The sequence below is a fragment of the Carcharodon carcharias genome, chromosome 23 (genome assembly GCF_017639515.1).
Source record: "Carcharodon carcharias isolate sCarCar2 chromosome 23, sCarCar2.pri, whole genome shotgun sequence".
Lineage (NCBI taxonomy): Eukaryota > Metazoa > Chordata > Chondrichthyes > Lamniformes > Lamnidae > Carcharodon > Carcharodon carcharias.
In genome coordinates, this window is record NC_054489.1 from 2,892,153 (window position 1) to 2,912,591 (window position 20,439).

General features: G+C 56.9%; 1 protein-coding gene across 2 annotated transcripts in view; it reads left to right on the top strand.

The window, feature by feature from the left end:
* The window catches only part of LOC121269029 (receptor tyrosine-protein kinase erbB-2-like), a 145,188-nt gene that overhangs the window by 107,933 nt on the left and 16,816 nt on the right, over positions 1 to 20,439 (top strand). For both annotated transcript variants that reach the window (XM_041173414.1, XM_041173415.1), the window contains exons 12-16: positions 4,937 to 5,136; positions 7,207 to 7,339; positions 7,485 to 7,575; positions 10,022 to 10,167; positions 10,260 to 10,304. In XM_041173414.1, coding sequence (XP_041029348.1) covers positions 4,937 to 5,136; positions 7,207 to 7,339; positions 7,485 to 7,575; positions 10,022 to 10,167; positions 10,260 to 10,304 — 615 coding nt within the window. The remainder of the gene's footprint in view (positions 1 to 4,936; positions 5,137 to 7,206; positions 7,340 to 7,484; positions 7,576 to 10,021; positions 10,168 to 10,259; positions 10,305 to 20,439) is intronic.

Consider the following 20,439-nt stretch of genomic DNA (forward strand, 5'->3'; position numbering starts at 1 on the left):
CACTGTGCACACGCCGCGCTCACACCAATCACTGTGCACACACCCAGTGCACACCAATCACTGTGCACACACCGCGCTTACACCAATCACTGTGCACACACCCAGTCCACACCAATCACTGTACACACACCCAGTCCACACCAATCACTGTGCACACACCCAGTCCACACCAATCACTGTGCACTCCCCCAGTCCACACCAATCACTGTGCACACACCCAGTCCACACCAATCACTGTGCACACACCCAGTCCACACCAATCACTGTGCACACACCCAGTCCACACCAATCACTGTGCACACACCGCGCTCACACCAATCATTGTGCACACACCTAGTCCACACCAATCACTGTGCACACACCGCGCTCACACCAATCACTGTGCACACACTCAGTTCACACCAATCACTGTGCACACGCCGTGCTCACACCAATCACTGTGCACACACCGCGGTCACACCAATCACTGTGCTCACACCCAGTCCACACCAATCACTGTGCACACACCCAGTCCACACTAATCACTGTGCACACGCCGCGCTCACACCAATCACTGTGCAAACACCGCGCTCACACCAATCACTGTGCACACGCCGCGCTCACACCAATCACTGTGCACACACCGCGCTCACACCAATCACTGTGTACACACCGCGCTCACACCAATCACTGTGCACACGCCGCGTTCACACCAGTCACTGTGCACACACGGCGCTCACACCAATCACTGTGCACACACCGCACTCACACCAATCACTGTGCACACACCGCACTCACACCAATCACTGTGCACACACCGCGCTCACTCCAATCACTGTGCACACACCCAGTCCACACAAATCACTGTGCACACACTGCGCTCACACCAATCACTGTGCACACGCCGCGCTCACACCAATCACTGTGCACACGCCGCACTCACACCAATCACTGTGCACACACCCAGTCCACACCAATCACTGTGCACACACCCAGTCCACACCAATCACTGTGCACACACCCAGTCCACACCAATCACTGTGCACACACCCAGTCCACACCAATCACTGTGCACACACCGCGCTCACACCAATCACTGTGCACACACCGCGCTCACACCAATCACTGTGCACACACCCAGTCCACACCAATCACTGTGCACACGCTGCGCTCACACCAATCACTGTGCACACACCGCGGTCACACCAATCACTGTGCACACACCCAGTCCACACCAATCACTGTGCACACACCGCGCTCACACCAATCACTGTGCACACACCCAGTCCACACCAATCACTGTGCACACGCCGCGCTCACACCAATCACTGTGCAAACACCGCGCTCACACCAATCACTGTGCACACCCCGCGCTCACACCAGTCACTGTGCACACACCGCGCTCACACCAATCACTGTGCACACACCGCGCTCACACCAATCACTGTGCACACCCAGTCCACACCAATCACTGTGCGCACGCCACACTCACACCAATCACTGTGCACACACCCAGTCCACACCAATCACTGTGCACACACCGCGCTCACACAAATCACTGTGCACACACCCAGTCCACACCATTCACTGTGCACACGCCGCGCTCACACCAATCACTGTGCGCACGCCGTGCTCACACCAATCACTGTTCACACGCCGCGCTCACACCAATCACTGTGCACACACCCATTCCACACCAATCACTGTGCACACACCCAGTCCACACCAATCACTGTGCACACACCGCGCTCACACCAATCAATGTGCACACACCGCGCTCCCACCAATCACTGTGCACACGCCGCGCTCACACCAATCACTGTGCACACGCCGCGCTCACAGCAATCACTGTGCACACGCCGCGCTCACACCAATCACTGTGCACACGCCGCGCTCACACCAATCACTGTGCACACACCCAGTCCACACCAATCACTGTGCACTCACCCAGTCCACACCAATCACTGTGCACACGTCGCGCTCACACCAATCACTGTGCACACACCCAGTCCACACCAATCACTGTGCACACACCCAGTCCACACCAATCACTGTGCACACACCGCGCTCACACCAATCACTGTGCACACACCCAGTCCACACCAATCACTGTGCACACACCCAGTCCACACCAATCACTGTGCACACACCGCGCTCACACCAATCACTGTGCACACACCCAGTCCACACCAATCACTGTGCACATACCGCGCTCACACCAATCACTGTGCACACGCCGCGCTCACACCAATCACTGTGCACACAACGCGCTCACACCAATCACTGTGAACACGCTGTGCTCACACCAATCACTATGCACACGCTGTGCTCACACCAATCACTGTGCACACACCCTGCTCACACCAATTACTGTGCACACGCCCAGTCCACACCAGTCACTGTGCACACGCTGCGCTCACACCAATCACTGTGCACACGCTGCTCTCACACCAATCACTGTGCACACACCGCGCTCACACCAATCACTGTGCACACACCGCGCTCACACCAATCACTGTGCACACACCCAGTCCACACCAATCATTGTGTACACGCTGCGCTCACACCAATCACTGTGCACACACCCAGTCGACACCAATCACTGTGCACACGCCGCGCTCACACCAATCACTGTGCACACACCCAGTGCACACCAATCACTGTGCACACACCGTGCTTACACCAATCACTGTGCACACACCCAGTCCACACCAATCACTGTACACACACCCAGACCACACCAATCACTGTGCACACACCCAGTCCACACCAATCACTGTGCACACACCCAGTCCACACCAATCACTGTGCACACACCCAGTCCACACCAATCACTGTGCACACACCCAGTCCACACCAATCACTGTGCACACACCCAGTCCACACCAATCACTGTGCACACACCCAGTCCACACCAATCATTGTGCACACACCTAGTCCACACCAATCACTGTGCACACACCGCGCTCACACCAATCACTGTGCACACACTCAGTTCACGCCAATCACTGTGCACACGCCGCGCTCACACCAATCACTGTGCACACACCGCGGTCACACCAATCACTGTGCACACACCCAGTCCACACCAATCACTGTGCACACACCCAGTCCACACTAATCACTGTGCACACGCCGCGCTCACACCAGTCACTGTGCAAACACCGCACTCACACCAATCACTGTGCATACGCCGCTCTCACACCAGTCACTGTGCACACACGGCGCTCACACCAATCACTGTGCACACACCGCGCTCACACCAATCACTGTGTACACACCGCGCTCACACCAATCACTGTGCACACGCCGCGCTCACACCAGTCACTGTGCACACACGGCGCTCACACCAATCACTGTGCACACACCGCACTCACACCAATCACTGTGCACACACCGCGCTCACTCCAATCACTGTGCACACACCCAGTCCACACAAATCACTGTGCACACACTGCGCTCACACCAGTCACTGTGCACACGCCGCGCTCACACCAATCACTGTGCACACGCCGCACTCACACCAATCACTGTGCACACACCCAGTCCACACCAATCACTGTGCACACACCCAGTCCACACCAATCACTGTGCACACACCCAGTCCACACCAATCACTGTGCACACACCGCGCTCACACCAATCACTGTGCACACACCCAGTCCACACCAATCACTGTGCACACGCTGCGCTCACACCAATCACTGTGCACACACCGCGGTCACACCAATCACTGTGCACACACCCAGTCCACACCAATCACTGTGCACACACCGCGCTCACACCAATCACTGTGCACACCCAGTCCACACCAATCACTGTGCACACGCCGCGCTCACACCAATCACTGTGCAAACACCGCGCTCACACCAATCACTGTGCACACTCCGCGCTCACACCAGTCACTGTGCACACACCGCGCTCACACCAATCACTGTGCACACACCCAGTCCACACAAATCACTGTGCACACACTGCGCTCACACCAATCACTGTGCACACGCCGCGCTCACACCAATCACTGTGCACACACCGCGCTCACACCAATCACTGTGCACACACCCAGTCCACACAAATCACTGTGCACACACTGCGCTCACACCAATCATTGTGCACACGCCGCGCTCACTCCAATCACTGTGCACACGCCGCGCTCACACCAATCACTGTGCACACACCGCGCTCACACCAATCACTGTGCACACGCCGCACTCACACCAATCAGTGTGCACACACCCAGTCCACACCAATCAGTGTGCACACACCCAGTCCACACCAATCAGTGTGCACACACCCAGTCCACACCAATCACTGTGCACACACCCAGTCCACACCAATCACTGTGCACACACCCAGTCCACACCAATCACAGTGCACACGCCGCGCTCCACACCAATCACTGTGCACACACCCAGTCCACACCAATCACTGTGCACACACCGCACTCACACCAATCACAGTGCACACGCCGCGCTCCACACCAATCACTGTGCACACACCCAGTCCACGCCAATCACTGTGCACACGCCGCGCTCACACCAATCACTGTGAACACGCCGCGCTCACACCAATCACTGTGCACACGCCGCGCTCACACCAATCACTGTGCACACGCCGCGCTCACACCAATCACTGTGCACACGCCGCGCTCACATCAATCACTGTGCACACACCACGCTCACACCAATCACCAAGCTCCGGTCCCGGCGGCGGTGTACGCGGCGCGCTCCGGTCCCGGCGGCGGTGTACGCGGCGCGCTCCGGTCCCGGGGGCGGTGTACGCGGCGCGCTCCGGTCCCAGCGGCGGTGTACGCGGCGCGCTCCGGTCCCAGCGGCGGTGTACGTGGCGCGCTCCGGTCCCGGCAGCGGTGTACGTGGCGCGCTCCGGCTGCTGGATGTATTCAAGACAGATTGTTAATTGGTTTTGAATTCTGATTTGGTTCCTTCTCTGGTTACAGAGGTGCTTATGCATTATTAGTGCAGAATCTCCAGATACAATCCCTGGGGTTTCGGTCTCTGAAAGATATTAGTAATGGGCTGGTGCTCATTCATCAGAACCCTAACCTCTGCTACGTCAGCTCCATTCCCTGGAACCAGCTGTTTAAGGAGGAAAGTCAGGAGGCATTGATAACAGCCAACAAACCACAGGACGTGTGCCGTAAGTAGGAACATCTACTGGCCAAGTTGTTCAATCACGTTACGCTGGCTCCTGAACCCTTTGTGGCCAAATCAGTAAAAGAAATAGAAACAAGTGAAGCACTTGCTTATATCTTTCCATTCAGTATGAATAGATTGTCTTTATTGGGTGTTAGTGATGTTGCTGAGAGCTGGAAGGTTTTCCTGTAACCTCCTCCAGCCCCACGAGCCTCTGAGATGTCTGCGTTTCCCTAATTCTGGCCTCTCGAGTATCCCCTATTTTAATCGCTTGTTGTTGGCTACACCTTCGGTTGCCTAGGCCCCGAGCTCTAGAATTCTTCCGCCTCTTGATCTTGCTTTCCTCTGTCAAGACACTTCACAAAACCTGCCGCTGACCAAGTTTTTTGTCCTAATATCTGACCTAATATCATCTTATATGGCTCGATGGCATGCTTTGTTTCATAATATTCCCGTGAAAAGCCTTGGGAGGTTTCATTACGTTAAAGGCTCTATCTAAATATAAAATGTTGTTAAGTATTGCACTTGACAATATGAAAGTTGACTGAAATGGTCTATAATAGAAACACTGGCCAGTGTGGTTCTGATATCGTTAATACTCAGCTTTGGTTATGTTTATTTATTAGTTAGTGTTGGGTATGGAGTCCAGACAATGTTGTTTGAGTGATCTTTATGCAGTAAGTCCCCGTATTAAGTTTCCATGTTTTAAGTCATTCCACTTTAACGTCGATCAATTAATGGGGCCTGTATTCACATTTAGTGTTGTGAGTTTTCGTTTTAAAATCATTTGGCACCCTTTCTAAAAATTCTTTCACGAGATGTTAGCGTTGTTGGCTGGGCCAGTATTTATTGCCTATCCCTAGTTGCCTTTGAGAAAGTGGTGGTGAGCTGCCTTCTTGAACCGCTGCGGTCCATGTGGTGTAGGTACACCCACAGTGTTGTTAGGGAGGAAGCTCCAGGATTTTGACCCAGCGACAGTGAAGGAACAACGATATATCTCTCAAGTCAAGATGTGTGGCTTGGAGGGGGTTCTTGCTGGTGGTGTTCCCACGCATCTGCTGCCCCTGTCCTTCTAGGTGCTAGAGGTTGCAAGTTTAGAAGGTGCTCAATCAGTGCCATTTTGAAGCTGGCCTTTGCTGCTCCATTACACCGACCCCCCCTCTCACCGCTGGCCCTCCAGTTTGCTGCCTCTCCCATTCCCTGACCCTCCCTCTCACTGCCAGTTCTCTGGTTTGCGGCATCTGCCGCTCCCTGATTCTCCCTCTCGCTGTGTCTCCAGCTCAGCACTTGGAAGTTGAAGCTGCTCTTCCTGCCTTTTGCTGCTCATCCCCAAAGCCCTCGCTCACAGCGAGGAGTCAGGCGAGTGGAACAGGCAGGGAGCAGGAGGTTTGGAGAGAGAGAGAATCCACAGCGACTGGGACGGGGTCAGAGAGAGGCAGAGACAGCACCGGAGGACCTGCAGCGAGCAGGGGAGAGTCAGTGAGCAGCAGAGGTCACGAACCAGAGAGTGGGGGAGCAGTATGTCTGGCAAGTGAGAGGTTCGGCAAGCGGGATTGGCACGAGCAGGAGAGGCAACGAGTGAGAGGTAAGTAGAAAGTTAATATATTTCTAAAATATTTTTGAATTTTATTTTAAAAGTTATTTCATTTGCCAATATAGGAATTTAACAAGGTAAAGTATTTCAACTTACAGGGTATAATGTTTTAATGTTTTTTTACTGATGGAAAATGTCCTACAGAGAAAAATCTGATTCACTTAAAGCTGTTTCACTTAAAGTTGCATTTTTCGGGAAACAGCTACAACTTTCATTGAGGACCTACTGTATATAAGAGATCAAAATTTCCATTTCAGTCACTCCTGTCTGGTACTGTGTAGCCGGTGGATGTCTCGGTGTTAGTTCCTGTACACATACAGTACACACAGTGGGTTAAAGGAAATGATTCATTGCATAGGCACTGTACAGCCCAGGTGTTTGTGGTGTCAGCAGAGCTGTGAAGAAACCTGGAATTCCTCTCACCTGGTCACAAGTCAAAGTTCTGTCTGATTTTTGCCTCTGACTTCCTTTTCCTTGCAGAAGCTGAAGGGAGTATCTGCAACAGCCTGTGCACAAACAGCACCTGTTGGGGCCCAGGACCAACAAATTGCATCTCCTGCAAAAAGTTCTTCCGAGGCCGGGAGTGTGTGGAATCGTGCAACTTATACGAAGGGTAGGAGTGCATTAACTAAATGCGACAGGGAGGGTTGAGGGGGAGGCTATGGGTGGAGTGGTATGAGAGTGTTTGGGGAGAAAAGTGAATCAGGATAAGAGTCTAGCTGCTTTCTTAACTCATGCTTTGTTTTTCTTTATTCCAGGGTGGTGAGGGAGTATCTTCATGAGTCGTCCTGTATTCAGTGTCACAAGGAGTGCCTCCCACAGAACAAAAACCTGAGCTGCAGAGGGATGGTAAAGAATCTCCTGGCATCTGCCTGTGGAACAGTTTGACTGCTTGCTTCACACACCAGTGGCTGTACAGTCACAAACCTGTTAACACACCAAGCTTATGCATGATCAGTAAGGGATAGCCCTCAGTCATGGCTGATTAGGAGTAATTGGAGAGGAGGACTTGGGTGCAGAGAAGGTGTTCCTGGGCAGGGAGTGAGTAAAAAAAAAAGGAAAGGAGTAGAGGGGGTAGGGAGAATGGGAGAATTGTTGAGTTGGAAAAAGTCCCTGTACCTTTCCTTTGTAAACTGGGTACTGCCTTCAGTGTGAGGTGAAATCCTCACTTATATGCTAGCTTTGGTGTGAGGCAGTAGGTGTGAATGCTCAGCCTGACTTGGGGAGCAAGCAGTATGATGATGGGAAGGGTCTTGAAAAGGCCCGCCAACTGACTTGCAGACGGCCTTCTGTTGTGTGCTGTGACTGTGCTCAGTGTCTTCCCCAGTGGCCAGTCATCATGTGCCTCACTCACACCTCGTTTAACAACACAGCTGCTTTGTGGGACATCAAATGAGGGGATGGCGGGCGGGCCGGTAGTCACCTCTGTTTGTGAGGGGTTCTGTTTCACATCCCCGCAGTCTTCACTGACTTCTTTCCACCCACATACACTGTGCTTTACCCCCATGTGCAGTCTCTCATCTTTGAGCGGTTACTACTCTTTAAATTTCAATTGCAGGACTGATTTTCTGCATCTTCCTTTTAGTGAGCAGCAGCACATGGTCAGAGCTGTACTCAGATTTCATGCCAATTATTTAGTACAGTTGACCTTTGCCCTGTGACCCTGGTGCACTACAGGCTCGATTTGCCTTGGTTACTGGACATTCCTGCTGCAGATGTTACAGAAACCAAACTGGGTTTAAATATTGGGAAGGGACTCCACCATGAAGACATCACAACTGCACACTCGCATTTTTCTCACACCTAACCTGAGGTCCTGAAGCCAGTTGTAAAAGTAGCTAATGCAGCACAAATCTCATGAACTTCCACAGCAATGCCTTGATTTTAAAATTCTTATTCTCCTGTCCAAGGCTAGCATTGCCGTGTTTCCTTCTCAGTCCCCTCCAGCCCTACAGCCTCAAACCTCCATGCTCCTGCATTTCTGGCCTATGTCGCAGCTCTGTTTTCCATTGCTCCACCATTGGTGGCCACACCTTCAGATGCTGAGACCCTAAACTCTAGAATTCTCTCTCTAAACCCCTTAAGACACTCCTCAAGGTGCCTTAAATACCTCTTGGCTAAGCATTTTTGTAACCCGCCCTAATATCTCTCTATGTGACTCGGTGCCAATATTTGTCTGCATATGCTGCTGTGAAGTGTTTTGGAACATGTTACTACCATCCAGGTGCTATATAAATGCAAGTTGTTGGCCCCTGTGGCTCAGCTGCTAACTATCTAAATGAGGCATGGTTATGACACGACAGATGATGTGTGTCAGACAGATCAAATCTACGAGGGAAACTTGATCACGCAGTCACAACAGTTTTGCAATTTGTATTTTATTTCGAGATGTGTGCCCTGAATTCAGTAGTAATAAGTTCACCAAGACTTCAGATTTTTTTTTAGAAAACTAAATTAGATATTTATGAACAAAAGAAAAGATTTCAAGCACATACATAGGTCTACAAATTACTACTATAATAACTCTTAAAAACCCTAATTAATCTGGCTTCCACTTACACCCCCGTTAAGGCAATGGTTAAAAAAAAATGATTTAAATAGATGCCAGCAAGTTAACACAATACCCTGGACAGTAGAATTCAAAGTGGCTTTTCCTAGCTTCGGTTTCTGTAGACAGCAGGCTTAATGCACAAATACTGGAGGCTTCTCACACTTCTGGTAGATCTTACAATGCCTTCCCCTGACACAGAGCGTCATTCTCCTTTATACCTATTTCTCCCTTTTAATGTAAATCCCATTGTTTCCATATGTCATTGGAACTTTACCTTTCTTATAATATAAATCATTTCATGGTGAAATATTGATAATATTATCAGTAACCCTTGGGAAAAATAAACACACTGCTTGGCCTAGCTTCTCTGGCTAGGTGTACCAGCTCTTTGAAATTCAAGCCACCCTAAATTATCTAAAAATGCAAATTCTCCTCATCTCATTTTCTAAGACTTCAGCCATGTTTATGTATTTGGCATTTCAAACTTAGCTTCTTTTGACGAGTTAAAGCCTTCAGACCAGCTGTCTCCAATTCAATTAAATCACGCACACGCAAATTATCCAAAAACACTAATAACCTACTTTTACAGTAAATCACAATAATGTTATGAGAATTATTACACATTCGTGACAGGCATTGCCTTTCTTTCTTTGCCTTGTTGAGTTAATTGAGCTCAGCGTGGAAGGACTAGGGAGCCTTATGCAGAGGCTCAAATGGTGTTGATCTTTTTCTTTTCACCATTAGGGAGCTGATGACTGTGTGGAGTGTGCTCATTACAAGGATGGTACGCACTGTGTGGAGAAATGTCCAAGTGGGTTACACGGGCATATCTGGAAATATGCCGATGAAAATGGCTTCTGTCAGCTATGTCCAACAAACTGCAGTCATTCGTGAGTAAATAGCAGCTGCTGAATCAGTGAGAGCTTCAGTATTCCTCTCCCAGTTTGTATTTTCTCTAAAATATTTTGTTTTATGTCTTCAGATGTACAACTGATGATGTTGGATGCCCTGAGGAGCCCATTCACAGGTAGCAACATTGCTTTAATCACCTCACCCCTAAAGGGCTGACTCAGTCTCTCTGTTAACATAGTCAGTGTTAGAAGTGAACAGAGTAAACACTCACACTTCCAACATCAACATTCAAACCATCTGGGAACATGTTCCATGAGCTAAATTCCAGTGCAGCATTAGCCGTTTACACTGCCCGACAATTCATATCAACTAAATAATTATATATTTTTCTTTTTTTGAGAAGAGATTTCAAATGATATTTATAGTTGTGGCTGTTGTCAAAAGCCAGGCAAGGTGGCAGTCCATTCCAAGACTGATCTGCAATACCGGTCTTCGAGGCTGAGTCTGAGTCCAAATTCCAGGTGAAGTTGAGTTTTACCCAGGATGACAGTAATGTCAGCCTGGGCTTTCTCTGTTACTCGTTGTGACCACTGCTGCATTGGCACAGCTTACAGACTGATCCTAAACTCTGAGATTGGGTGGGAGGGAGAAGGCCGAAGGCCTCTGCCTGGTCCCCTGAGCCCCAATTCCTGCTGGTTTTAACCAAACTAAAACCCAGACTCTCATTGTTTGGCTGCCTTGAGGCTAGCTATCAGCCAAATTAATATTTTAGCCCAGGATAACAATGACTTATCCCCCTGGATCAAGAATTAGCAGTTGAGGAAAATGTTTAATTGTACTTTATTAGTTTATACAAAAGTGGAAGGCAATGCTGAACAAAATTCTTGCCATTGACATAGGGTGTGAATGATTGAGGACCCATCGAAATAGACTCTAATTTCAAATCCATAACTCAGAAATTTGGGAGCATCAGTTGTCGGGAATTTTTTTTGCGTGTGCATGCAACTCCGGGACTAGGCACTTGTGCTGCAATGTAACAGGAATTATCCCATCACAACATTGCCTTTTGGTGTCGCACTAAGAAAATTTAGAATCCTTGGCATCTGAATGAGGCCAGGAGGAGCAGATTGCCATGTTTTTCAGAAAAGCTGATATTAAGAAATGAAATAGCATTTTGAGTAATTAAAAGAAGCTCAGTCAACGGGTTAACCTTAGTGTTGAAAAATACATTATCTAGCCCATTGAACACAAGCTACCAGATTGTGGCAGGTAAATTTGTCATATTATAAAAACCTGAAACCCAGCCCATATTTGTGCTAGACAAGCTTACAGTAAAATACATCAATCAGGCCTGTCCAAGTTGCAGCTCACCATCCACATTGTGGCCCCCGAGGCTTCTGTACTTTGCCTGTCAAACCTGTTGGACATTATATATTTGAAAAATGCTGTTCTACCAATCACAGGATGATTCCTCCCTGTATTTGCTGTTGATAGGCTCACCAGTGAGAATCAGGAGAACGAGGCAGCCGGAGTCAGGCTGGAACAAGTCAGTGGAGATTGGGAGAGAGAGTGAGGGAGGGAGGGGAGAGAGTGAGTGAGGGAGGGGGAGTGGGAGAGAGAGGGAGGGGGAGAGAGAGGGAGGGGGGAGAGCGAGTGAGGGAGGGAGGAGGGAAAGAGAGTGAAGGAGGGAGGGGGAGAGAGAGTGAAGGAGGGGGAGAGAGAGTGCGGGAGGGAGGGGGAGAGAGAGTGAGGGAGGGAGGGGGAGAGTGAGTGAGGGAGGTAGGGGGAGAGTGAGGGAGGGGTCAGAGAGAATGAGTGAGGGAGGGGGGAGAGAGAGAGAGAGGGAGGGAGAGAGAGTGAGGGAGGGAGAGGGAGGGAGGGAGGTAGAGAGTGAGGGAGGGAGGGAGGTGGAGAGTGAGGGAGGGAGGGGGTGAGTGAGGGAGGGGGAGAGTGAGTGAGGGAGGGAGGGGGAGAGTGAGTGAGGGAGGGAGGGGGAGAGTGAGGGAGGGAGGGGGAGAGTGAGGGAGGGAGGGGGAGAGTGAGGGAGGGAGGGGGAGAGTGAGGGAGGGAGGGGGAGAGTGAGTGAGGGAGTGGGAGGGGTGAGAGAGAGGGAGGGGGGAGAGAGAGGGAGGGGGAGAGAGAGGGAGGGGTCAGAGAGAATGAGTGAGGGAGGGGGGAGAGAGAGAGTGAGGGAGGGAGAGAGTGAGGGAGGGGGAGAGAGAGGGAGGGGGAGAGAGAGGGAGGGAGGGAGGTGGAGAGTGAGGGAGGGAGGGGGAGAGTGAGTGAGGGAGGGAGGGGGAGAGGGAGGGAGGGAGGGGGAGAGTGAGTGAGGGAGGGAGAGAGAGTGAGGGAGGGAGGTGGAGAGTGAGGGAGGGAGGTGGAGAGTGAGGGAGGGAGGGGGCGAGTGAGGGAGGGAGGGGGGAGAGTGAGGGAGGGAGGGAGGGGGGTGAGGGAGGGAGGGAGGGGGGTGAGGGAGGGAGGGAGGGGGTGAGTGAGGGAGGGAGGGGGGAGAGTGAGGGAGGGAGGGAGGGGGAGAGTGAGTGAGGGAGGGAGAGTGAAGGAGGGAGGGGGGAGAGTGAGTGAGGGAGGGAGGGGGAGAGTGAGGGAGGGGGAGAGTGAGTGAGGGAGGGAGGGGGAGAGGGAGGGAGGGAGGGGGGGAGAGTGAGTGAGTGAGGGAGGGAGGGGGGGAGAGTGAGTGAGTGAGGGAGGGGAGAGTGAGTGAGGGAGGGGAGAGTGAGTGAGGGAGGGAGGGTGAGAGTGAGGGAGGGAGGGTGAGAGTGAGGGAGGGAGGGTGAGAGTGAGTGAGGGAGGGAGGGTGTGAGGGAGGGAGGCAGGGTGAGAGTGAGTGAGGGAGGGAGGGTGAGAGTGAGGGAGGGAGGGAGGGGGAGAGGGAGGGAGGGAGGGAGGGGGAGAGGGAGGGAGGGAGGGGGAGAGTGAGGGAGGGAGGGGGAGACTGAGCGAGGGAGGGAGGGGGAGAGTGAGGGAGGGAGGGGGAGGGAGGGGGAGAGTGAGGGAGGGAGGGGGAGAGTGAGGGAGGGAGGGGGAGAGTGAGTGAGGGAGGGGGAGAGTGAGTGAGGGAGGGGGAGACTGAGCGAGGGAGGGAGGGGGAGACTGAGCGAGGGAGGGAGGGGGGAGGGAGGGGGAGAAGGAGGGAGGGGGAGAGTGAGTGAGGGAGGGAGGGGGAGAGAGTGAGGGAAGGAGGGGGAGAGTGAGTGAGGGAGGGGGAGAGTGAGTGAGGGAGAGGGAGAGTGAGTGAGGGAGAGGGAGAGTGAGTGAGGGAGGGGGAGACTGTGTGAGGGAGTGGGAGCGGGAGGGAGGGAGGGAGGGGGAGAGTGAGTGAGGGAGGGAGGGGGAGAGGGAGGGAGGGAGGGGGAGAGTGAGGGAGGGAGGGAGGGGGAGAGTGAGGGAGGGAGGGGGAGAGTGAGTGAGGGAGGGAGGGGGACAGTGAGTGAGGGAGGGAGGGAGGGGGAGAGGGAGGGAGGGGGAGAGTGAGTGAGGGAGGGAGGGGGAGAGTGAGTGAGGGACGTGGGGGGAGAGTGAGGGAGGAGTCAGAGAGAATGAGGGAGGAGGGAGAGAGAGTGAGGGAGGGAGGAGGGAGAGAGAGTGAGGGAGGGAGGAGGGAGAGAGAGTGAGGGAGGGAGGAGGGAGAGAGAGTGAGGGAGGGAGGAGGGAGAGAGAGGGAGGGAGGGGGCGAGAGAGTGAGGGAGGGAGGGGGAGAGAGAGTGAGGGAGGTAGGGGGAGAGTGAGGGAGTGGTCAGAGAGAATGAGTGAGGGAGGGGGGAGAGAGTGAGGGAGGAGGGAGAGAGAGTGAGGGAGGGAGAGAGAGTGAGGGAGGGAGAGAGAGTGAGGGAGGGAGATGGAGAGTGAGGGAGGGGGAGAGAGAGGGAGGGAGGGGGTGAGGGAGGGGGGAGAGTGAGTGAGGGAGGGGGGAGAGTGAGTGAGGGAGGGGGGAGAGTGAGTGAGGGAGGGAGGGGGAGAGTGAGTGAGGGAGGGAGGGGGAGAGTGAGTGAGGGAGGGAGGGGGAGATTGAGTGAGGGAGGGAGGGGGAGATTGAGGGAGGGAGGGGGAGATTGAGTGAGGGAGGGGAGAGTGAGTGAGGGAGGGGAGAGTGAGGGAGGGAGGGGGAGAGTGAGGGAGGGAGGGGGAGAATGAGTGAGGGAGGGAGGGGGAGAATGAGTGAGGGAGGGAGGGGGAGAATGAGTGAGGGAGGGAGGGGGAGAATGAGTGAGGGAGGGAGGGGGAGAATGAGGGAGGGAGGGGGAGACTGAGTGAGGGAGAGAGGGGGAGAGTGAGGGAGGGAGGGGTCAGAGAGAATGAGGTAGGAGGGAGAGAGTGAGTGAGGGAGGGAGGGGGGAGAGTGAGTGAGGGAGGGAGGGGGGGAGAGAGGGAGGGAGGGGGTGAGAGAGAGGGAGGGAGGGGGTGAGAGAGAGGGAGGGAGGGGGTGATGGAGGGGGGAGAGTGAGTGAGGGATGGAGGGGGGAGAGTGAGTGAGGTAGGGAGGGGGAGAGTGAGTGAGGGAGGGAGGGGGAGAGTGAGGGAGGGAGGGTGGGAGGGGGAGAGTGAGGGAGGGGGAGAGTGAGGGAGGGAGGGAGGGGGAGAGGGAGGGAGGGAGGGGGAGAGGGAGGGAGGGAGGGAGGGAGGGGGGAGAGTGAGTGAGTGAGGGAGGGGAGAGTGAGTGAGGGAGGGAGGAGGGAAGAGAGTGAAGGAGGGAGGGGGAGAGAGAGAGTGAAGGAGGGGGAGAGAGAGTGCGGGAGGGAGGGGGAGAGAGAGTGAGGGAGGGAGGGGGAGAGAGAGTGAGGGAGGGAGGGGTCAGAGAGAATGAGTGAGGGAGGGGGAGAGAGTGAGGGAGGGGGAGAGAGTGAGGGTGGAGGGAGAGAGAGTGAGGGAGGTAGAGAGTGAGCGAGGGAGGGAGGTGGAGAGACTGAGCGAGGGAGGGATGGGGAGAGTGAGGGAGGGAGAGGTCAGAGAGAATGAGGTAGGAGGGAGAGAGTGAGGGAGGGAGGGGGAGGGAGGGGGAGGGAGGGGGAGAGGGAGGGAGGGGGAGAGTGAGGGAGGGAGGGGGAGAGTGAGTGAGGGAGGGGGGAGAGTGAGCGAGGGAGGGAGGGGGAGACTGAGCGAGGGAGGGATGGGGAGAGTGAGTGGGGGAGGGAGGGGGAGAAGGAGGGAGGGGGAGAGTGAGTGAGGGAGGGGGAGTGAGTGAGGGAGGGAGGGGGAGAGTGAGTGAGGGAGGGGGAGAGTGAGTGAGGGAGGGAGGGGGAGAGAGTGAGGGAGGGAGGGGGAGAGTGAGTGAGGGAGGGGGAGAGGGAGAGGAGGGGGAGGGGGTGAGTGAGGGAGGGGGAGGGAGAGTGAGTGAGGGAGTGGGGAGAGGAGGGAGGGAGGGGTGAGAGGGAGTGAGGGAGGGAGGGGGAGAGGGAGGGAGGGAGGGGGAGAGTGAGGGAGGGAGGGGGAGGGAGGGAGGGGGAGAGTGAGGGAGGGAGGGGGAGTGAGTGAGGGAGGTGGGGGGAGAGTGAGGGAGGAGTCAGAGAGAATGGAGGGAGGGGAGAGAGAGTGAGGGAGGGAGGAGGAGAGAGAGTGAGGGGGGAGGGGGCGAGGAGAGAGTGAGGGAGGGAGGGGGGGGGAGAGTGAGGGAGGTAGGGGGAGAGTGAGGGAGTGGTCGAGGAGAATGAGTGAGGGAGGGGGGAGAGAGTGAGGGAGGAGGGAGAGAGAGAGTGAGGGAGGGAGGAGAGTGGAGTGAGGGGGGGAGGGGGAGGGAGGGGGTGAGGGAGGGGGGAGAGGTGAGGGAGGGGGGAGAGTGAGTGAGTGAGGGAGGGGTGAGAGGGAGTGAGTGAGGGAGGGGAGAGTGAGTGGGAGGGAGGGGGGAGAGTGAGTGAGGGAGGGAGGGGGAGAGCGAGTGAGGGAGGAGGGGGAGAGCGAGTTAGGGAGGGAGGGGAGATTGAGTGAGGGAGGGAGGGGGAGAGTGAGGGAGGGAGGGGAGATTGAGGTGAGGGAGGGAGAGTGAGTGAGGAGGGGAGAGGAGGAGGGAGGGAGGGGAGAGTGAGGGAGGGAGGGGGAGGGCTGAGTGAGGGAGGGAGGGGAGAATGAGTGAGGGAGGAGGGGAGAGTGAGTGAGGAGGAGGGGGAGAATGAGTGAGGGAGGGAGGGGGAGAATGAGGGAGGGAGGGGGAGATGAGGAGGAGAGGAGGGGGAGAAGTGAGGGAGGGAGGGGTAGAGAGAATGAGGTAGGAGGGAGAGAGTGAGTGAGGGAGGGGGGGGAGAGTGAGGGAGGGAGGGGGAGAGTGAGAGAGGGAGGGGGAGAGTGAGTGTGGGAGGGGGAGAGTGAGGGTGGGAGGGGGGTGATGGAGGGGGAGGTGAGTGAGGGAGGGAGGGAGGGAGAGTGAGTGAGGGAGGGAGGGGGGAGAGTGAGTGAGGGAGGGAGAGAGTGAGGGAGGGAGGGGGAGAGTGAGTGAGGGAGGGAGGGGGAGAGTGAGTGAGGGAGGGGGAGAGTGAGTGAGGGAGGGGGAGAGTGAGTGAGGGAGGGGGAGAGTGTGTGAGGGAGGGAGGGGGAGAGAGAGGGTGGGGGAGAGTGAGTGAGGGAGGGAGGAGGGAGTGAGTGAGGGAGGTGGGGGGAGAGTGAGGGAGGGGTCAGAGAGAATGAGGGGGGAGGGAGAGAGAGTGAGGGAGGGAGGGGGAGAGAGAGTGAGCGACGGAGAGAGAGTGAGCGACGGAGAGAGAGTGAGCGACGGAGAGAGAGTGAGCGACGGAGAGAGAGTGAGCGACGGAGGGAGAGTGAGCGACGGAGAGAGAGTGAGCGACGGAGGGAGAGTGAGGGAGGGAGGTGGAGAGAGAGAGGGAGGGAAGGGGTGAGGGAGGGGGGAGAGTGAGTGAGGGAGGGAGGGGGGAGAGTGAGTGAGGGAGGGAGGGGGAAAGTGAGTGAGAGAGGGAGGGAGAGAGTGAGGGAGGGAGGGGTGTGAGTGAGAGGAGGGGGAGAGTGAGTGAGGGAGGGAGAGGGGGAGGGAGTGAGGAGGGAGGGGGAGAGTGAGGGAGGGAGGGAGTGAGGGAGGGAGGGAGTGAGTGAGGGAGGGAGGGGGAGAGTGAGTGAGGGAGGGAGGGGGGAGAGTGAGGGAGGGAGGGAGGGGGAGAGTGAGGGAGGGAGGGGGAGAGTGAGTGAGGGAGGGAGGGAGGGGGAGAGTGAGTGAGGGAGGGAGGGAGGGGGAGAGTGAGTGAGGGAGGGAGGGAAGGGGAGAGTGAGGGAGGGAGGGAGGGGGAGAGTGAGTGAGGGAGGGAGGGGGGGAGAGTGAGTGAGGGAGGGAGGGGGGGAGAGTGAGTGAGGGAGGGAGGGGGATAGGGAGGGAGGGGGAGAGTGAGTGAGGGAGGGAGGGGGATAGGGAGGGAGGGGGAGAGTGAGTGAGGGAGGGAGGGGTAGAGTGAGTGAGGGAGGGAGGGGGAGAGTGAGTGAGGGAGGGAGGGGGAGAGTGAGGGAGGGAGGGGGAGAGTGAGGGAGGGAGGGGGAGAGTGAGGGAGGGAGGGCGGGAGGGGGAGAGTGAGGGAGGGGGAGAGTGAGGGAGGGAGGGAGGGTGAGAGGGAGGGAGGGGGAGAGTGAGTGAGGGAGGGAGGGAGGGGGGGAGAGTGAGTGAGTGAGGGAGGGGAGAGTGAGTGAGGGAGGGAGGGTGAGAGTGAGGGAGGGAGGGTGAGAGTGAGTGAGGGAGGGAGGGAGGGTGTGAGGGAGGGAGGGAGGGTGAGAGTGAGTGAGGGAGGGAGGGTGAGAGTGAGGGAGGGAGGGTGAGAGTGAGTGAGGGAGGGAGGGGGAGAGGGAGGGAGGGAGGGAGGGGGAGAGGGAGGGAGGGAGGGGGAGAGTGAGTGAGGGAGGGGGAGAGTGAGCGAGGGAGGGAGAGACTGAGCGAGGGAGGGAGGGGGAGACTGAGCGAGGGAGGGATGGGGAGAGTGAGGGAGGGAGAGGTCAGAGAGAATGAGGTAGGAGGGAGAGAGTGAGGGAGGGAGGGGGGAGGGAGGGGGAGAGGGAGGGAGGGGGAGAGTGAGGGAGGGAGGGAGAGAGTGAGGAGGGAGGGGGAGACTGAGCGAGGGAGGGATGGGGAGAGTGAGTGGGGAGGAGGGGAGGGGGAGAGTGAGTGAGGGAGGGGGGTGAGTGAGGGAGGAGGGGGAGAGTGAAGAGGGAGGGGAGAGGAGGGAGGAGGGGAGAGAGTGAGGGAGGGAGAGGGGAGAGTGAGTGAGGGAGAGGGAGAGTGAGTGAGGGAGGGGGAGACTGTGTGAGGGAGGGGGGTGAGTGAGGGAGGGAGGGGGAGAGTGAGTGAGGGAGGGGGGTGAGTGAGGGAGGGAGGGGGAGAGTGAGTGAGGGAGGGGGAGAGTGAGTGAGGGAGGGAGTGGGAGAGGGAGGGAGGGAGGGAGTGAGGGAGGGAGGGGGAGAGGGAGTGAGGGAGGGAGGGGGAGAGTGAGGGAGGGAGGGAGGGGGAGAGTGAGGGAGGGAGGGAGGGGGAGAGTGAGGGAGGGAGGGAGGGGGAGAGTGAGGGAGGGAGGGAGGGAGGGGGACAGTGAGTGAGGGAGGGAGGGGGACAGTGAGTGAGGGAGGGAGGGGGAGAGGGAGGGAGGGGGAGAGTGAGTGAGGGAGGGAGGGGGAGAGTGTGTGAGGGAGGTGGGGGGAGAGTGAGGGAGGAGTCAGAGAGAATGAGGGAGGAGGGAGAGAGAGTGAGGGAGGGAGGAGGGAGAGAGAGTGAGGGAGGGAGGGGGCGAGAGAGTGAGGGAGGGAGGGGGAGAGAGAGTGAGGGAGGTAGGGGGAGAGTGAGGGAGTGGTCAGAGAGAATGAGTGAGGGAGGGGGGAGAGAGTGAGGGAGGAGGGAGAGAGAGTGAGGGAGGGAGAGAGAGTGAGGGAGGGAGATGGAGAGTGAGGGAGGGGGAGAGAGAGGGAGGGAGGGGGTGAGGGAGGGGGAGAGTGAGTGAGGGAGGGGGAGAGTGAGTGAGTGAGGGAGGGGGAGAGTGAGTGAGGAGGAGGGGGAGAGTGAGGAGGAGGGAGGGGGAGAGTGAGTGAGGGAGGGAGGGGGAGAGTGAGTGAGGGAGGGAGGGGGAGAGTGAGTGAGGGAGGGAGGGGGAGATTGAGTGAGGGAGGGAGGGGGAGATTGAGGGAGGGAGGGGGAGATTGAGTGAGGGAGGGGAGAGTGAGGGAGGGAGGGGGAGAATGAGTGAGGGAGGGAGGGGAGAATGAGTGAGGGAGGGAGGGGGAGAATGAGGGAGGGAGGGGGAGAATGAGGGAGGGAGAGAGGGGGAGAGTGAGGGAGGGAGGGGTCAGAGAGAATGAGGTAGGAGGGAGAGAGTGAGTGAGGGAGGGAGGGGGGAGAGTGAGTGAGGGAGGGAGGGGGGAGAGTGAGTGAGGGAGGGAGGGGGAGAGTGAGTGAGGGAGGGAGGGGGAGAGAGAGAGGGAGGGAGGGGGTGAGAGAGAGGGAGGGAGGGGGTGATGGAGGGGGAGAGTGAGGGAGGGAGGGGGGAGAGTGAGTGAGGGAGGGAGGGGGAAGAGTGAGTGAGGGAGGGAGAGAGTGAGTGAGGGAGGGAGGGGGAGAGTGAGTGAGGGAGGGAGGGGGAGAGTGAGTTAGGGAGGGAGGGGGAGAGTGAGTGAGGGAGGGGGAGAGTGAGTGAGGGAGGGGGAGAGTGTGTGAGGGAGGGAGGGGGAGAGAGAGGGTGGGGGAGAGTGAGTGAGGGAGGGAGGAGGGAGTGAGTGAGGGAGGTGGGGGGAGAGTGAGGGAGGGGTCAGAGAGAATGAGGGGGGAGGGAGAGAGAGTGAGGGAGGGAGAGAGAGTGAGGGAGGGAGAGAGAGTGAGGGAGGGAGAGAGAGTGAGGGAGGGAGAGTGAGGGAGGGAGAGAGAGTGAGGGAGGGAGAGTGAGGGAGGGAGGTGGAGAGTGAGGGAGGGAGGGGGAGAGAGAGAGGGAGGGAAGGGGTGAGGGAGGGGGAGAGTGAGTGAGGGAGGGAGGGGGGAGAGTGAGTGAGGGAGGGAGGGGGAAAGTGAGTGAGAGAGGGAGGGAGAGAGTGAGGGAGGGAGGGGGAGAGTGAGTGAGGGAGGGGGAGAGTGAGTGAGGGAGGGAGGGGAGAGTGTGAGGGAGGGGCGAGTGAGGGAGGGAGGGAGTGAGTGAGGAGGAGGGAGTGAGTGAGGGAGGGAGGGGGAGAGTGAGTGAGGGAGGGAGGGGGAGAGTGAGGGAGGGAGGGGGAGAGTGAGGGAGGGAGGGAGGGGGAGAGTGAGGGAGGGAGGGAGGGAGGGGGAGAGTGAGTGAGGGAGGGGGAGAGTGAGTGAGGGAGGGAGGGAGGGGGGAGAGTGAGTGAGGGAGGGAGGG